The sequence below is a fragment of the Maylandia zebra genome, linkage group LG16, assembly GCF_041146795.1.
Source record: "Maylandia zebra isolate NMK-2024a linkage group LG16, Mzebra_GT3a, whole genome shotgun sequence".
In the NCBI taxonomy this organism is placed as follows: domain Eukaryota; kingdom Metazoa; phylum Chordata; class Actinopteri; order Cichliformes; family Cichlidae; genus Maylandia; species Maylandia zebra.
Genome location: NC_135182.1, coordinates 30,821,712 through 30,839,712, shown reverse-complemented (window position 1 = coordinate 30,839,712; position 18,001 = coordinate 30,821,712). Strand labels below are relative to the sequence as shown.

General features: G+C 40.8%; 4 protein-coding genes across 6 annotated transcripts; 2 read left to right on the top strand and 2 right to left on the bottom strand.

Annotated features, from left to right (window-relative positions):
* The first annotated feature begins 62 nt into the window (after positions 1–62).
* Positions 63–6,322, top strand: cnot9 (CCR4-NOT transcription complex subunit 9). Of its 2 annotated transcripts, XM_004559129.5 has the most exons (8): positions 66–403; positions 561–746; positions 1,595–1,710; positions 3,680–3,789; positions 3,883–3,992; positions 4,102–4,200; positions 5,223–5,314; positions 6,062–6,322. In XM_004559129.5, the coding sequence occupies exons 1-8, from the start codon at positions 386–388 to the stop codon at positions 6,228–6,230; spliced, it is 900 nt and encodes a 299-aa protein (XP_004559186.1). In that variant the 5' UTR covers positions 66–385; the 3' UTR covers positions 6,231–6,322. The 2 variants fall into 2 exon arrangements, with proteins under 2 accessions (XP_004559185.1, XP_004559186.1); XM_004559128.5 differs by having other exon boundaries at positions 63–403; positions 3,680–3,992.
* Positions 6,323–8,051: 1,729 nt separating this feature from the next.
* Positions 8,052–12,870, top strand: zgc:136439 (uncharacterized). Of its 2 annotated transcripts, XM_004559123.5 has the most exons (8): positions 8,052–8,390; positions 9,608–9,697; positions 11,074–11,153; positions 11,246–11,361; positions 11,455–11,552; positions 11,685–11,753; positions 11,828–11,886; positions 12,057–12,870. In XM_004559123.5, exons 1-8 carry the CDS (start codon positions 8,199–8,201, stop codon positions 12,175–12,177), a joined length of 825 nt encoding a protein of 274 aa, XP_004559180.2. In that variant the 5' UTR covers positions 8,052–8,198; the 3' UTR covers positions 12,178–12,870. The 2 variants fall into 2 exon arrangements, with proteins under 2 accessions (XP_004559180.2, XP_012776766.2); XM_012921312.4 differs by lacking the exon at positions 9,608–9,697.
* On the bottom strand, positions 12,170–15,293 carry asnsd1 (asparagine synthetase domain containing 1). Its single transcript, XM_023152368.3, has 3 exons — positions 13,887–15,293; positions 13,450–13,631; positions 12,170–12,535 (listed from the first exon to the last, which is right to left on the bottom strand). Exons 1-3 carry the CDS (start codon positions 15,291–15,293, stop codon positions 12,289–12,291), a joined length of 1,836 nt encoding a protein of 611 aa, XP_023008136.3. The 3' UTR covers positions 12,170–12,288.
* Positions 15,211–17,063, bottom strand: asdurf (ASNSD1 upstream open reading frame). Its single transcript, XM_024805466.2, has 4 exons — positions 16,720–17,063; positions 16,481–16,534; positions 16,239–16,314; positions 15,211–15,352 (listed from the first exon to the last, which is right to left on the bottom strand). The coding sequence occupies exons 1-4, from the start codon at positions 16,792–16,794 to the stop codon at positions 15,312–15,314; spliced, it is 246 nt and encodes an 81-aa protein (XP_024661234.1). The 5' UTR covers positions 16,795–17,063; the 3' UTR covers positions 15,211–15,311.
* Between the last annotated feature and the right edge of the window lie 938 nt (positions 17,064–18,001).

Sequence of the window (18,001 nt, the reverse complement as noted above, 5' to 3'; positions counted from 1 at the left end):
GAATGTGAAAATTTACAACGGAAGTAATGACCGAGGATTTTCATCTCGCGATATTTCAGTTATTTGTATCAAGGCTGTCCACGGGTCTGCCAAGCTAAGCCTCGCTTTAGTTTTAGTATGAATTACGTTTAGTTTTGAGCTAATTAGTGTGGTTTAAAGCGCACAAATTAGACTGCTAGTGTTCCCTTTCCCCTTATTTCGGCGAATTTGAAGTTATGTTAATGTACACGGGTACTTGTCTTCATAGGCCAGGACATTTAGCAGCCAGCTCGGGCTAGCTTTGTGCTAGTTACGCCAACTTACTTGCATTGCAACCACGTTCACCACACTTAATCAAATTTAGTTGTTTATAACGACATAAAGACGCCACAAAGAGCTTCGGAGAATGCTTGCAACGGGAGCGGTGAGTGTAATTTCACCTTACTTTGCTTTGAAGTCTCGAACCGTCTTAACATGGAGCTTCCTCATCCTTTTGTTTGATTTACATTAAACATCGACCACCCATTCTCAAACACAGACCCAAGACGACATGCTTTTTAAACTAATTTTGCCTTTTGCAGGCTGTATCTAATGTCACAGCCCTGGCTCAGGTAGACCGGGAAAAGATCTACCAGTGGATCAATGAGTTGTCCAGCCCAGAGACCAGAGAGAATGCCCTGCTGGAGCTCAGCAAGAAACGCGAATCTGTGCCAGACCTGGCACCGATGCTTTGGCATTCCTGTGGCACTATCGCTGCTCTCCTGCAGGTAAGATCTGTTGCCTCTCTACCAGTTGGAAATCAGGATTTTTTATTATTTTTTTATGCTTCAAATCTACATCGGAACCACAAACCTGAATCTTTAACCCTATGGCATAACTGGACATGCACCCTTCTAGAAATTTAATACACACAGCATCCAGAGCACGTACTGTGATTGGCCTACCCAGTGCTATAGATTTCCCACTGTTAATTTCATCTTAGTTTTTGAATTTCTCAGTGACAGAATAACATCATCTCCTCAATATAAGGATTCACAAATGTCAACAAATTACTGGAGAAAGATATAGAGGTAATAAAGTACCAGCATTTTATTTGTTCCTGTAGGCTGGCTCCACATATAAAACACCAGAAGACACACTAATTAACACATAATGCACAAACACATAAATGATGTTGACAACATGGCTACTTACATAAGCTATGCCATAGGCTTGACAAAGATTCAGCACAACCATCAGGGACTACAAGTCATGCCATGTTTGCATGGCAGCTAGGCCTTACAGACCACTCGCATGAAGTGAGCTTCTTCATTACTCTGAATTGTTTTGCTATATTATTTTTATTTATATAATATGTTGCATTGGTACTTGTTGTTAAGAGCTCTTAGTATATTTTAAAACTTGACCTGAATTATAAGACTTCCAGGGCACTAGGTCTTGAAATGGTTGTAAGCGTTTTTTTAATCTCTACCTACCATTAGAGTTTATACCACTTGTTGAGTTAATACCTGTGAGTTAATACCACAGAGATGACGGAGTAATCCATCATCTCTATAGTTCTGTTTGCCCAGTGTCATTTGCTGTGCACCATTGATGCATTCCTTTCTCTTTGTAGGAAATAGTGAACATCTATCCATCCATTAACCCACCGACACTCACAGCACATCAGTCTAACAGAGTGTGCAACGCCTTGGCACTCCTGCAATGTGTTGCCTCACACCCAGAGACACGGTAAGGGGACAATTGGAAGCTTTAATTGTGTAATACTAAAGAAAAACCTTTACTACAGAGCAGATTGAGTTTTATCCACTTTGCCTTCATTTGTTCTGTTTCAATCAGGAATTTCAGGAAACTAAACTACAACCATGCTTCTTTTTTTGTTTTACCTCATCTTTTCTTTTCACTGATACAAACAAGGCTTTTAAGCCTTAAATGAAAGTACCTAATTTTCTGCACTATAAGGTGCACTTAAAATGCTTTAATTTTCTCAAATATCAGCAGTGCACCTTATAATCTGGTGCACCTAATGTATGAATTCTGGTTGTGCTTACTGAACCGATTTTATGTGGTACACGGCACTCAAAAATCTGTCAAAATGTTTTAGTACGACTTTAGTAAGTTACGAAGCCGCACCGCTTGATGGATTGTCAGAGCATTACAGCTACCGTAGTCAGGAGCCTCACAGACTGAGTATCTGGGTCCAAAACGCCGTCCCCTTCAGGTCCCAAATTCAAACGAACACTGAGAGTTAAAAACTTTCTAAATTCTTTCATCTTTAATAAAAATAATCAGTGTTGCTGCTTTACCAGGTGTAACAATTAAGTTTAACATCGAGGCATCCATGAAAACAGAATTTATTAAATTTAACAGAGTTAGATGTTAGCAGGAAGTTAGCTCGCTAGTTTCCATCTAAACATGATATAGGATGTTCTGACTGAGAGATTTCTGAAAGAATTAAAACATACAGCTCTGCTATCACTACCATACCGAGCCCTGCAAGGGACATGGGAGGAAAAAAAAATTAAGATGAAGTTTTGTGAGATCCCACAAACGGTTTGCAAGATCTCACAAACGGAGATCTTGCACTGGTATGCTTCGCAGGTCACATTTGAAGGCCGAGTCAGTGTATCCTTCGTTACCCAACCTATCCCAGAATTCATAGCGTGGCCCAGCCAATTCGTTTCTAACAATGGCGCCAGCTAGTTGGTTTTAATATTACTTTTTCTGGGTCACAAAATAAACTTTTAAGATATTTTCAGGCGTGAATGTAGCTGTGTAAACATCAAATATCTGCTCGGTTTATCAAGACATCACATATTTGCAAAAGTGCTCCGACGTTTTCAGAGACGTCTGTTACCCACCATCTCGAAGCTAACAGGAGGTCGAGGCCCACTACAACCGGGGGGGAAAAGGCACATCGTGCCTTAACCTCCCGGTCGGCTTCGAGCTGTGCACATCACTAAATACCAGCTTGTCCAACTTCAGTAAACCAACGAACATCACTGCTGTGATCGTTAGCGACACAGCTATGTTAGCATAACAAAAACACAGTGTGTGTGTATGTGTTAGTCCCCATAGGGAAATAGTTCCCATTCACCCAGTGAAGCAGTGGGCAGCCACCAATGCAGCGCCCGGGGAGCAGTGTGTATGGACGGTACCTTGCTCAGGGGTACCTCAGGGTAGCCGTTCAGTGGAGTTGAACCCCCGACTTTCCGATCATGGGGCCACCACTCTACCTACTGAGCTATCCCTGGCCACCACCAGTGAAGCTGGAGGATGAACGCTAACTTTTTTCCACTCAATAAAAGTTAACATGAGGGTTAAGAACAAATGCAATCATGTGGCAGGATGCTGTAAACAGACCAAACTTCAGTCAGAAGAACAACTGAGATAATCCATCCACAATATGAGGTTAGTCACTAATATACTGCAACAACATGTGAAAGAGCAGCTGTGAGAGAATTAAACATTAATGGATCAATGGTACGGAAGTGGAGGAAACAAGAAGAATGAGTTGAGTAAAGTTTGACTTATCTGACTGTTTTGTTTCGCTTGATGCACCGTATAATCTGGTGTGCCTTATGTATGAAAACAGACCCGTTAATCGACGTGCGCCTTATGGTCCGGTATATGTGTTTGATATGAGTGTGGTTACACTGATTTAAAAGTATTTTTCTTTTAATTTTTAATATCTTGCCAGGTCGGCTTTCCTCGCAGCCCACATTCCCCTTTTCCTTTATCCCTTTTTGCACACTGTGAGCAAAACGCGCCCATTCGAGTACCTGCGCCTCACCAGCCTTGGAGTCATAGGTGTGCTCTCCTCTCATTGTATTATGAAAAGAGTTTTTATCATTCAAAGTGTGTGTGTACAGGTATTAAGATGTCTGTTTGTACTTAATGTAGGTGCCTTGGTCAAAACAGATGAACAAGAAGTGATTAACTTTCTTCTCACAACTGAAATCATCCCGCTTTGTCTCCGCATTATGGAATCAGGAAGTGAGCTCTCTAAGACGGTACGGAGCTATTCTGTTTTTAAAATAGTCTGAACCTTTACAGATAGCCCGCAGCATAATATTGACACCTACTAGTGAGAAATCTTTATACGCATGTTTGTTTTTTCAGGTTGCTACCTTCATACTGCAGAAGATACTGCTTGATGACACAGGGCTGGCTTACATATGCCAGACTTATGAGCGTTTCTCCCATGTGGCAATGATCCTTGTAAGTGTTTGCTGTAAAGATATGCATGGACATGATCAGATAGACTTTCTGTGACACATCATCGATTACAAGAAGATGGTTTAGTCTCACTGATTTCTGTTTGTAATTTGTTGAAAAGTCCAGACAGAATTAAAAACTTTTGTTAACCGTTCGGAATAAACAGGCACAGACTGATATTTAAAAACCAGTTGTCTGTTCAAAGCTTTTTACAAACTGACCAGAAGAAAATCTGCATCAAGTCATATCTTTACTTCGCTGTCAATTATGTCCAAGCAGAAATGGTCCACAGTTAAAAAAAATTTAACAATTAATTTTCAGTCATTATCAGCAAATGAAATACTTCAGAACGTAAACTTCATATTAAAACTAAACTTGATTTTTCAAAAGGAATCAGTTCGTTGCACTGCAGTTCGAACCCTAGAGTCTCTTGTTTATGTTTCTTTTTGGTGTTTTAAAAACCCAACTGGGCACGGACATCACAAATTAGCCCAGGCTGCAGTGGCGTGCAGCATGGTTCATGTCACATGATTGAGCCTATAAAATAAATTTAAAAAAATAAACCCTTGAGAAGTTGAGAGCAGCATAGTAACAATATTTACTGCACTCCACTGATTTGATTTATGTAATCCATATACAGGGGGCTGATCAAATGTACCAAGGACAGAAGAAAATGCCCCCATGTCACATTCATTACCTTTGATGTGTAAACAGCACGCTGTAAAATCCTGTCACGTGTTCACAGCTGAACTTTAATCTTCAGTCAGAATAAAAATATTGATCCAGTTCGGTGGTTCTCAAACTGTGAGGTGTGGGCAACCTGGTGAAATCATTAGGAGGGAAAAAAGTCAAATAAATCGAGACATTAACAAGAGTTTCCTGAGGCTTTCACACTGACCTTTAACTCAAATGTAGTTTGAGTGCTTTCTTTAAATAATAATTTGTTGATTTGTGGCGTGTGGGTCGGGATCTTTGTTTGCTGGATGTAACTGTAGCTGTTGTCTCCATCATGTTTGCATCTTCAGGGTAAAATGGTGCTGCAGCTCTCCAAAGAACCATCAGCTCGGCTGCTGAAGCACGTCGTCCGCTGCTACCTTCGCCTTTCAGATAATCTCAGGTACAGCATCTTTACTCTGTTGCAGTTTATTGTGTGCTTGCAACCTTGCGCCACGGACCGGTTTATGCCCGACAATATTTTCACAGACCGGCCTTTAAGATGTCGCGGATAAATACAACAAAATAAAACTAGTACCGGTACCGAAAAAAAAGAAAATTTATTCATAACACACGTGAAAAGACCAAGGAAAACTGAGTAAACGATAACAAAATAACGCTGAAAACCGATAAAAACCCTGAAAACTATACATTTCACACCTGAGCCTCAACTCTCGCGGCCCGGTACCAAATGACTCACGGACCGATACCGGTCCGAGGCCCGGGGGTTGGGGACCGCTGCTGTATAACACTGGCTTCGCTGTTTGAAGACTTCAATCAGCTTGCCACTAGAAGAAGCTATTGCAAAAATACACTGGTAGTTTTTACACCATGAGATGTTTATGTGTGTAAAAACAGTTCATGGTAACAGGTTGTATTAGATGTAATAGCTGCAGCTTTACTTGAAACACTTGGGAATAACTACATAGACAGAAAAATGCACTACATGTTGAAGCTGTTCATCGTTTAGGAATATTATATTTTTGTTTATTCTGATGATTTTTTGTTTTTGCCTTACTCTTCTTTCTAACCTGACATTAATTATTTGGAAAAATATATCTGCACTTTCATTGAGTGTTTTCATCAAGTTTGAAGTTCAATTTCATTTGAAGTGATATTAAAAGGAGGTTTTGTGTTGTTCCTTCCTCAGAGCCAGAGAGGCACTCCGTCAGTGTCTACCCGACCAGCTGAAGGACAGCACCTTCGCCCAGGTGCTGAAGGATGACACCACCACCAAACGCTGGCTGGCTCAGCTGGTCAAAAACCTGCAGGAGGGCCAAGTGACCGACGCCCGGGGCATCCCGCTGGCCCCGCAGTGAAGAATTCACAGGAGACACAAACGGACTTGAATTTGTATTCTGTCACATGTGGTGCTAAGACTGAAAAGTAAACAACATGATGGAAGAAGATATTTTTGCTCTTGGGTCATTTATTTTTCCACATCTTCTTTATAGGAACCCAGACTGTATGATTTCCAAGACTTTTGTGAATATTTGAAAATCCAATAATGATACATAGGCTGATGTTTTCCTTGAAACAGCTTGATAAAGAAATGTTTAGGTAGGAGATTTTGCGGTTGAAAAAAGGAAAACAGTAACACTCCTGCATTTCTGTTAACAGCGAAATTAACTGACGTTTACTTTTTAGAAAGTAAATAAATATGCATTAAAATGCATTCCTTTTATATGAAACAACAGACAAACTAATAATAAAATGTGTCTATTGCTGCAGTAACTACAAATACATTTTGCCATAATTATCACCACAGATTACTGGTAAATTAAAATAAGATGGTACTGGCTGTAAATATCCTGCTATCACTGGATCCTACAGTTACATCCCACATTACATACATACATACTCTTGTTTGTTGTGTTTCTAATGGGACTACTTCCAGATGTGCACACTGGTATGTGCAGCAGTTTAGTAATACAGTGATATTCTGTACATTTGCTGGCACATTTGTGTAAAGAAAAAAGGTTTCTGTTCTGAATAAATCTCTGAGCTAGACAGCACTTGTTGGCAATATTTCACAAATAAACAATTTTACACCAAACTCCTGCCCCTGGCAGTGCCCTTTATGTGTGATTAGACTATCTATGGAATTTGACTGTCAATCTATAGCTCAATAATACGACTGCAATATGTCTTCAATACGACTGCAAGCACTTTTTGAGTTTTTTAATTGAAATGGTTCCATTATTTGCGGCTTTGTTGTTTAACAGCTAAAATCCTACAAATCTTTATTTACAGTGAAATTCCTCAGAGAATTACTTTTAATTTAGAAAGTAGCAACTGGAAGCGATGGTCTCAGTGTTTGAGGGGACAGTACGGATCCACCATGGAGGTTAAGGCAATAAGAAGAAAGTATATCTCACTTCCTCTTTCCCCTAAAGTAAGAGGTTAACTTTAAAATCATAAATGAGGTTTATCCAACCAATGAATTCTTAAAACGGAAATTTAACTTAGATGTGAACGCCTTCACATTTTGTGACAGTGATATTGAAAGTCTGGATCACTTGTTTTTCTACTGTGAATCAGTGCACCCCTTCTGGATTGACATGTGGAGCTGGCTACAGTTCAGGAGAATTCAGTTACCACATTTGATGATGACAGTAATAAAATTTGGAATACTTGCTGAGAATGCAGATTTTGACTTGTTGATTAGGACGTTTTTGTTACTGGGAAAAAAATTTATTCACAAATGCAGATATTTTAAAGCTAAACCACGTATAAACAGATGGCTGAATGACTTCAAACTCTGGGCTAAATCGCTGAAACTTGTGAATAACAAGAAAGCTCATAAACTTATTGTATTATTTAACAAGTTTAATCTATGTTAAAAAAGAAACCTCCCTATTTAATGATCATGATTGCCCTTTTTTGTTCATATAAATTTTTTCCTTTGGTTTTAAATCCTTCAATGACTGTTCTCTCTTTTTGTTCTAACTCTTTTTGGCTTTGTGTTTATTGTTTTTTTGTTTTTGTTTTGTTTTGTTTTGTTTTCTTCCTCTTTTGTCGTTGTAACGCTCAACCGAGGATATTACATATTCGGATTAATGATGGTGCCTTGTATGTTATGCTGTTGATTATAAATAAAGTTCTTTAAAAAAAAAACTAGCGTCCTGCCATTAGTTGGACGCTAACCTCGCGAGAATATCCAGAAGTTGATCTATGGACGGGTTATCAAACTTTGCTCTCTCGGTTTATACCCGCTAATGTGCCGTTGAGTTTCCCCGTAAAGCACCTGACAGCTCGCCGGGAGCCCTTCGGATTACAGAGTTCAAATGAAAGCCGTGATTCTCGCCGCCGGGTACGGAACCAGGCTCCAGAGAGATGTGTTGGCGGACACCACCGGAAGGTTCGCCCACCTGGCGCACGTAGCCAAGCCGCTGCTGCCCGTCGGTCGGTGCCCTTTGAGCTCACACTGGATCCACGCGCTGACAGTGTCCAGCTCCGTGGACACCATCTATGTCGTGGTAAATAACCAGTAACTAGGTCCAATAACTGACTCCATTTCACAGGAATCTGATCCGACTCTGCGTAACTGTTAAAATGATAAACCAGGTTTGAATATGTGTGGACAACAGTGTTGGGGAGTAACGGAATACATGTACCGCCGTTACGTATTTAAAATACAAAATATGAGTAGGGATGGGTATTGATAAGATTTTCACCATTTAGATTCCATTTTCGATTCTGTTTAACGATTCGATTCTTTATCGATTCTCTTATCGATTCTTTTTTTTTAAAAAAGGAGAACACTAAGGTCGATTAGCTTAGAACTTTGTTTTATAGCTTCTCTTTGAACAAGATAGAAATTTAGGAGTAACATGGCCTTACAAACCCAACAGTGAGATCTTAAGAGATCCAGCCTATGGCTCTTTAATGGGGTGTCACAGGGTCCCCAGGAAAAATAATTGTAAATGTAAAATAATAAAATAAATATTCTTCTGTAGCAATAACAAAGTATAACATAAATTATTCTGTAGCAATTACACAAGAATATCCAGTAATGTCCCTGCCTACAATTAAACACACTCACTTACCGTAAATCGGGGGCATCTGCTGTGGCAAATGGGTGCAAGTCTTTTACCTCAAACTTAGTCACTGCTCGGTGACATTCGTCTATCCTGGCCTGAAAGGAGATGCTACCGGTAGACTGCAGCGAGAACTGCCAGCATCTGAGCCAGACTCTCTCTGTCTCTCTCATCATGGTCACCTAAATGCACAGTAATGTGCATTTAGGTGGGGCATGTATTCTGTAATCTGTAGTGGAATACATTTTAAAAGTAACCTTCCCAACACTGGTGGACAAACACATCAAAGATAGTTCCCTGATTCACTTTACATGTTAGTTAAATAGATAGAGATAAAGTGTTAGGCACAGCCCAGACAGCAAGGAGACATTGAACTGATGTTGATTTTTCATCTGATCCATCAGAATCGTCAGGATTGAAATGTCAATGAAATATCAATGTTGAAACAACATTAAAATACTGATGAAACCTGACATTGACATTGAAATAACATTGATTCATTGTTGTTCTGTTATTGTTGATTGTTGATCTATTTATAGTTGACTATGTGACAACAATCACGTAGTGAGTACCTTCTCTTCTGATGTAATGATTATGATAATGATCAGTAACGTGCAGGTCTGTGACCCACTCTTATCCTCTGCTGATCTCCACAGACCAACACTCTGTACCTCAGGGCGTTTGAAGAATGGGCAACAAATTTCACAAATGTCCAGATCCTCAGCGACCAGACGACAAGCAATGATGTAATCCTTTACACTCCGCTTCCATACCGTCCTCTGACCTGTAATCTAAAGATTTTTTTACACATGCCCCGCAGCACTGAGCAGTGTTGGTCAAGTTACTTGAAAAAAGTAATCCTGCTACTTTACTGATTACTTATTTTCAAAAGTAATTAGTTACTTTTTAAAACATGATTTATCCCCTAAATACGTAATAAAGCGATAGATCTTTCAGCCCAATTCTACTTTTTCTGCATAATCCATCATATAAAATGTAATCAAATGAAAAAGTCTCTTTTTAAAACTTGTTTTATTAGTTTTAATCTTTTAACTTTATGCATCAAGCAAGCATTAAATTATATGCAACATTCTCTGACTGGAAGAAATTTGTTTAACATTTAAACCTTTTCTGCATATTCCAGCATATAAAATAAAATAGTTTTTTGTTTACACTCACTCTTTCAAATAGATGCACGTAAAACGCAGCAGAAAATAAATAAAATCAAAGACTCAGCGGCCCTGTTGCTCTATTTTCACCTGTATAGCAGGAGTGGGGCAGGCGGAGGTTTGCCCTGGTGCAGGTGTGCTGCAGCAGTCAGTGGAAGAATTTGGCAGTTTCTCTGTAAATTTCACATTCCAGCGGCAGCGTATTTGGTGCTTGCTCGGACGTATGGGGGTTTTTTCGCTGTAAAAAGAAGTTTTCTTCCCACGCAGTGAGCAGCGAACGATAATGTTTTTCTCACTTTTTACGGAATCAAACTGAAAGTAAGGTCAGTACTTCCACGCTTTAAACACTGCACGCTCATACTCTCTCCTGCACACAGCTGTTGCCATGAACGTCACACTCGCTTACGTCACTGTCGTGAGACACTCTCGCAAAAAAAATCATGGTTTTAGTAATGCAGTAACGCAGCGTGCTTACGGGAAAGTAACAGTAATCTAATTACCTTTTTTTGCAATAGGAATCCCTTACTTTACTCATTACTCGAAAAAAGTAATTGGACTACAGTAACGCGTTACAAATAACTGCCCAGGTTTTCAACAGACCACAATCTATCCAAAATGCATTTAAGCTCTGATAACAACTGTGACCAGATTGATTTTACACCCCGTGCCTTTAGAGTGTGACATTTGGAGTGGATGTAAAAATGAGTTTTTAGTCCTGAAAACTTCTTGTGGATATCTCCTGTACTTATAATTATATAAAAAATTATTTTCAACCCACTTCTGTGCACTTCGAAGGCCTGTAATTCTGAAAATTGTCAGAGCATGAAGCTTTGCATAGTTTCATTAAATATGCTGAAGCTCTTGTACATTAAGTAAGCTGTTGATTCCGATGTCAGGCAGGGATTTTCTTCTCAGATCTGGTTGATTACCTGGACTGATTTGTCCTTCACCAGGAACGACTGGGCGCCGTGGCCTGCCTGCAGCTCGCTGTGAAGCACTTTAACATAGAAGATCATGTCATAGTTATCGGAGGGTAAGTTTGTGCTCCTTAGCTCATGGTAAACTGTAGTTTTGAGTGTGTAAACAGCTCTGAGATGTAGCTCTCTCCCTGTCCATCCTGAACAGTGACACCCTCTTCAAAGAAGATTTCAGCCTCAGGAAAGTTAAAGAGAGGTTCTCTGATGTCCAGTCGAAGTGTGAAGACAGCTGCCTTGTGCTGTCGTATCAGTGCAGAGACGAGGGTGAGGTTAATAAAGCTGTTCACGTGTCCAACATCAGCCGTGGCTTTGCGTCTTCTTCCCAGTTAGTTCTGTATTTTATGTTTGTGTGTTCAGAAACCCAGAAATATGGAATCCTGGAGGCAGACACTGATCTTCGTGTCCTCTGTATGAAGGAGAAGCCTCTTCCCTCAGAGACAAAGTCCAGGAGAGCAGTAAGTTCAACACAAATGGTCAGAATGTGGTAAAATATACACTCAGGGATCTTAGGGTTAAAGACTGTAAATGAAAGATGGAACTTTACTACCCAGACTCAGAACACAGAGCTGACTATTTTTGGTTTTCAGTGCCCTTGTTTCTACGTGTTTTCAAAAAGAAGTCTTCGTCTGTTGGACACTTTCCTTGAGGAAAAGAAGGTAAACGAAATAAGCCGACACTCCACAATTAAGTTATGTTTTTATTATTAACGAGAAGCTTAATATTTCCACAGGATGCTCCAATCACAGAGAAAGACGCTCCCGGAAACTTTGTGTCTTGGCTCATTCCGAGGTAATTTCAGCTGGGAGAAATCTGAGTTTTACTACAAATAAATAATTTCCGCTTTTTGTGTGTTTCAGAAGGAATCAGGGTTTCATTTTGAATCTGTTCTTGTATTTTTCATATACTTAAATGACACTCAAGCTTAGACGATGGCAGACTGTTGTATTCTTTTTTTTCAGGAAACCTGTTTACATTCAGGAAATTTCTGGGCGTTTTGATGTTGGAAACTTGCCATCATATGTTGAATGTGATCTGTACTTCAAAGAAAAACTTCAGGACGTTGAGTCGTACATGGTGTAAAAGGACGTTTATTTTTTTTTAAACTGATCCAAGAAGAAAATTATCGTGTGTGACTGTAAATACACCTTTAAGTTTATGATCAATCTTTTCTATAAATGTTATTTTATTAATCTAAACAATGTGGAGTCTTGTGCATTTGTCCGAGGCCTTCTCGCGGCTGTTCTCCATCTTTGCGATGCGGGAGCCAAACTGCATGGCTCTCTTGGGCAGGACGGCCGATTGACCGAGGCCCAGTCGCCTTGCCGTCATCCTCAGGAGGAGTTTCTCGCCGACTCCTCGAGGAAGCGACAGATTGGCTTTCTGCCACACGGGAAGCGAATTCAAGTAGCTCACCACGTCTTCGTCCAAGTACGGAAACCTGCAGAGTCCACAGAGGAGAGCGCCTTTAATCTGCGGTGCTCAAAATAAATTCTACACTGAGCTGCAGTTTCAACCAGTACACCAGTCATGATTTCATACGTGACATGAATTTTTTAAGAATAACAAGAGATAAAACACCCACTGTGATTTTTTTTAAGCCACCTTACACAGTGCTGTGGAGGCGAGCTGTATTAACTGTTCATGCCTCTCAGTTCAATTATGTGATTAAATGAAAAAATGAATCATAATTTGGCAAAAATGTTTATTTACACTAAAAAATCCAATTTGTTGTGCTCTTTGCACTTATTGACAAATAAAACTTATACCAGCTGATCTGCAAATAAGAGGACATTTATTCCACTTCGGGTATTTAAAGAGCTCAAACTTAGAGGAAAAAAAAGCTGAGACTTTATCATAATAAATCTTTTTTTTTTTTTTTAAATATAATTTGCGTATTGGCCAGAATTTCAAAACCCATTCCAGTTTACAACCTTATATTAAAGCTATGAAAGTGTGCTATTTAGCTTCATTATCAGTGTACAGACACCTCAGTTTAAAATCTCTGCCTGTAGAAAATTCACAGAAACGGACGGCACATCCTTCAAACAGAAACGGCATGCTGCTTAAATTTTAACCAGACATGAACAAAAATATTATTTTAAGTTGTTTTCATTTCAGTTTTTCCCTGAGTGGTTCCGCTTACTGACAGCAGGTGGCAGTAAAATGTTTTTAAAAACATGATAAAAATTAGTAAAAGCTGTGCTTTTTTTTCTTTTTTTAAACATCAGGAAGGAAAACCACCTATCTGTTAGACATCAAGGATACACATGGGATGTTATAAAGACCCCAGATTCATTAAAATAAACATCTTACCCACCACACAGACAAAACAAGCTTCACTTGCAGACCTACCGAGCTTCCTTTCCATGGTCCCCGATCACTCTGTCGTCTCTGCCCAAATTCCTGGAGGAGATCCGGCCCAGCTCCATGGCCAGCTCCTGGATCAAGCCTTCGTGTCCAGAGGTCTTAAACCGGACTCGGTGCCTGGAGTAACCAGCCAGCTGCTCATCTGCTCCGATTCCGGTCAAAATGACCTGCACAAATCAGAAACGTCTCTGATAACAAGTTTTTAAAGTTAAATGTGGAATAATTCTGCTTTCCACCAGCTCTGTATTTTTCTAGCTCACAATAATCCTAATCTATCTTAAACTGGCCTTTAACACCATTTATGACCCAAACTCTTTTATTCCTGAGAATCCTCCTCAAACAACAGTTTCATCAAATTAAAAAAAAGTTATACTGAGCTCTCACACCCTCCTTCCTACAAAAGAAACTCCGCTCTTTGTCACCTTTGCCGACGACGTGAATGGCCTCTGGTGGTTTCCCTCCGCGATGAATCCCACTCCTCTTGCAGCGAACCAAACAGCACAGCCGATGCTGTCGTCCAGCACCGTGTCCAGCGGATGCACCAGGTGACAGACGTGCACCAGGCGCTTTTCCTGCAGCTCCTCCTGCGTTACGTTAATCTCCACAAAGTTCCACTTCCTCTCAGGGTTCAGTTCTTGTAGTTCCCTGAGCCCAGCTCTTCCAGTGATTCTGTCAGGAACGTCAAAGGGGCTCAACACTTGGGAATTTCCCTGATCAGCTTTTAAATCTATGGGCTTATTTTTGGGCTTTCTCGAGGACTCGTTCTTCTTTTTGGGCTCCTGTAGTTTAAAGGCCACATTCAACAGGTCTACAGGCTCATGTGCAGGTATGTGACGGTCAGCTAAAGCAGCCAGGATCATTGAATCAATGCCTCCTGAGAAAAGTATGGCAACACGAGCACAGTCAATAGCAGGAGGAGAGAGGTTTAGAGCCCTGAAAGGTAGAGACTGAACGCGTCTCCTCACTGCCTCGCTGAGAACGTCGATGAGATGATTCACCTCATCAGTTTTCTCCTCACTGCCCAGCAGCTTCTCCAGATCCTCCACAGACAGACATGAGTTTGAGTGAATTTCTGTATCATTTAATGTTTCTGGAAGAGACACATTCATAGGTGGAACAGGTGAAGAGAGTTCAAGACCTGACTGGTTCATCACAGCACTGCAACCTCTCGGGATGGACTCCAACACCTGAGGTATGGTGTCATTACTGACATCACTTTCTGCATGAGCCCAAGGATAAACCTCAAATGCCACACAGCCAGCTTCTGCTGCCGCCTTGAGGTTAACCCTGAACACACCAGCTGCTGGGACTTCCTGCCACACGCACTGTTTGGGACCAGAAGTGTGAGCAGCCACAGAAGTTAGAGTCAGTTCGCCGGCCTCTGCGTCAAATGTCCATAATAAGCTCCGCCTACCAAAGAAATCTCGGCCAAACCACAGGTAGTCTCCTGCCTTCTGGTAGTAAACAAACCCCCATGGTCCACGAATAGCAGACAGGACAGTGAGAATCTCTGAAGGGGCATTGCAGGATGATAGCCGCTGAGCTAAAACCGTGGTGTCATTCTCCTCTGGCGTCACCGGCAGGCCACTGAAAATCTCTCCATTCCACAGCAGGATGTTTCCGGCGGCGTCTTGAAGCGGCTGAGCAGTGAGGAGACCTCTCATGTGAAGAACGTGAGCAGAGAATAAACAGCAATAGCTGAGATCTGAGCCTGTGATGGCGAGGTCCTGGCTCAAATTGGGCCCTCTCCTTTTTAAATGTTCATAAACTCTTTGATTCCACTGAGAGTGAGCGGACGCCAGACTCAGCGCACAGAAGATCCCACACATCGCGGCGTTGCTGTGGCCTCAGATATCCTGAAGTTCCTTTTTCATATAATCAAGCTCCTCTGGAAACAGAACAATGCACTAGTTACATGATGCCATAACATTGTGCCTTCACTGTAGGCCTATTATGGCATAAAACACGCTGCTGACTGTTTAATTATTTAACAAAACAAAAAAAAAAAGGGGGGGGGGGGGGGACCCTGTTCCCAACTTTACTGGCATCAAATTCAAAATGAGCAAATACAGGAAAAGCCAGCAAAGACAGAACACACAAAAACAGCCAAGCACTGAGACAACCAAGAATAACAAGACTTTCCAACATTTCCAGTGTTTGTTTTTACCTCACTGCAAATATTTCTCAAACCTACGTCTGAAAAAAGTCCTTTATTGAGCAGTTTCTCATGCATAAACTTAAAATAAACAATGCAGCTCAGAAACAATCCCACAGTGATGCCGGTGACTTTTCAATCTTTAGCTTGTCTTGATAACGACACCTGAAGTTTGATTGACATATTCTTGAAAATCTAATGGAGTTTTGTTCAGAAGAACTCTGGACTGGACTAGATGTTCTGGGCATGTACTAAAAGATAGATACAGGACAGACTGGAGATATCACATCTCTCAGCTGGCCTGGAAACACATTGGTCTTCCTCCAAATTAGCAGGTGGAGGTGTTTAGGGAAGGGAGGTCTGGCCTCCTCTGCTTAGATTACTGCCCCCAGTCTCCCACTATCCTGGATAGCAGCAGAAAACGATTGGATGGATGGATGTTAAAAAATAAACAAAGCAGGATAAATCTGTTTTTTGCTTCTACCCTGTTTGACACATAATGTATCACATTTTTCAAAAATAATAAACTCTCAGTCAATTTTTTTTTTTTTTTAGAATTTTTGTTCATCTTTACTTCCAAGTTTTCACCTCTCAACCAGAGACATTTCCATCATCTTACTTTTGCACGAAGTGAGTGTCTGACTTCTCTCTCCCACGAAGAAGATGTTACTGTTCCTCTGCTGGATGTAGACTTTCTGCGCGGGAAACAATCTGCATTAATCCACATTTATACTTTCAAAACACATGACTGCACCAGCCTAACAACATAGTAACCCATGTAATTTGCGTGTTTCCCATCATAACTGCACAAATAATGATGTGATCTAATAAATTTTGAGACTTTCCACTTCCTCCACTTACCCTGTTTTTCTTCAGATTGCAGAGCTCGTCCACAAGAACCTTCTGCTCTTTAATCTGTAACACGGAAAGTTTCACCGATAAAAACTACACTATCTGAATCTGTTAAGACACATAAAGCTAACAGAAGCGGCAGAATAATTATATATAACGAAAATAACCAAAAGTCTATGTATTTGGGAGACATCCGGTGGTCTGTAACAGCCACATTAGCCGTATTAGCATGTTTGGGCTAACGCTACCTTCTTGTTCAGTTCTTCTTTTACTGCGGCCTGTCCTTCAAACTGCTCGTCACTGCTGCAGCTTTTTGAAGACATGATGGTGCGAAGAAACGTAGAAAAAACTGTCCAGAGTTTTTATTAATAAAACCAAACCTGGTTCATACAGAGTAAGCTCATGCGTCTAACCAGAATGAAGCTTTTCCGGGTGCTGAATGTTCACACAGTTTGAACTCTACTGCCTCCTGCTGGTGGGCGGTGATATAGCCATTCAACTGAATTATTCATCTGTATCAAAAAATACAGATATTAATTTGTGCATGGTCGAATTTTTTTTTTTACTTTTTCTATTTGTTTTCTTTTTTTTTTTTACAAGAGCAAACCACTTAAGTTTAAGACTTTCTTCAACCTCCAAAGGTAGCCAGCCTGAAACCCCTGGCATTTGTTTTGGCACTTACCTTGAAGCATTATCTAATTAACATTATTTTAATGTGCACCAAAACCAGTCAGTTTCAAAATAAGTCAAAGTCCATTCACTTAAACATGGCTGTCTATCTATGTTCATCTCACTAGGCTTTTATCAAAGTCAGCCTTGTTTGGAGCCTACTGAGGTGGTTCAGGTGATGTATGTCCAGGATGCCTCCTGGATTCCTCCTAGGTGAGGTGTTTTAGGCATTTTTTTTTACTGGTAGGAGACCCTTCAATAGACCCGGGTCATGAAGGAGCGATTATGTCTCTCAGCCGGCTTGGACCGTCCTAAAAGAGCTGGAGAATGTGCCCGGGGAAAGTGAGGTCTAGGTATGACTGTCACTTTTCTCTCAATTAGGACCACAGATGTCAACCTGCCCCACACAGCAGACACACTTGGGTCTAATCTGGACGTCTTCAGTTAGCAAATATGCAGATCACACATCACAAACTCTGGGTTACTGCAGATGTCGGGTGGGCTAGATGCCACAGCACACCTGACATTCGGTCTATAAAGGTGAATTTGTGGCTCTGCTGAGCTAGCTAGACTCATCCTAATGACATTTAGGCCATTTAGGCCAAATCCGTCAAGCACCTTTTAAACTTGACAAACACACCTGCCTGAAGCCTCACGTTGCTTCGCTGTCCACTCAGCTGCAATGCCTTATTGATCGGAAACAGCTGTCAGATGTTTGCAGTCTCATTCCCTGAAAGCGAGGGCTGTCATTTCAGGAACAGCGGCCACAGGTTGCCACAGCCGGCCAGACTGTGACCCTTGATGTTTATTTTTCTGTGGTGGAGTTGTCAGGCACATATAAAACTCATTGGCCTTATATCC

Bases quoted from the DNA above. Each gene is read 5' to 3' on its own strand.
- asnsd1 (XM_023152368.3), bottom strand. From the start codon at position 15,293: ATGTGTGGGATCTTCTGTGCGCTGAGTCTGGCGTCCGCTCACTCTCAG. The intron at 13,632-13,886 runs GTGACAAAGAGC...TGATTTGTGCAG, and splicing joins CATTCACGTCGTCGGCAAAG to GTCATTTTGACCGGAATCGG. The intron at 12,536-13,449 runs GTAGGTCTGCAA...TGGACTCTGCAG, and splicing joins GACCATGGAAAGGAAGCTCG to GTTTCCGTACTTGGACGAAG.
- zgc:136439 (XM_004559123.5), top strand. From the start codon at position 8,199: ATGAAAGCCGTGATTCTCGCCGCCGGGTACGGAACCAGGCTCCAGAGA. The intron at 8,391-9,607 runs GTAAATAACCAG...TGATCTCCACAG, and splicing joins TGGACACCATCTATGTCGTG to ACCAACACTCTGTACCTCAG. The intron at 11,754-11,827 runs GTAAACGAAATA...ATATTTCCACAG, and splicing joins CTTTCCTTGAGGAAAAGAAG to GATGCTCCAATCACAGAGAA.
- cnot9 (XM_004559128.5), top strand. The intron at 747-1,594 runs GTAAGATCTGTT...TTCTCTTTGTAG, and splicing joins CTATCGCTGCTCTCCTGCAG to GAAATAGTGAACATCTATCC. The intron at 3,993-4,101 runs GTACGGAGCTAT...TTGTTTTTTCAG, and splicing joins GAAGTGAGCTCTCTAAGACG to GTTGCTACCTTCATACTGCA.
- asdurf (XM_024805466.2), bottom strand. From the start codon at position 16,794: ATGTCTTCAAAAAGCTGCAGCAGTGACGAGCAGTTTGAAGGACAGGCC. The intron at 16,535-16,719 runs GTAGCGTTAGCC...TCCGTGTTACAG, and splicing joins AAGAAGAACTGAACAAGAAG to ATTAAAGAGCAGAAGGTTCT. The intron at 15,353-16,238 runs GTAAGATGATGG...TTCTGTTTCCAG, and splicing joins GACACTCACTTCGTGCAAAA to AGGAGCTTGATTATATGAAA.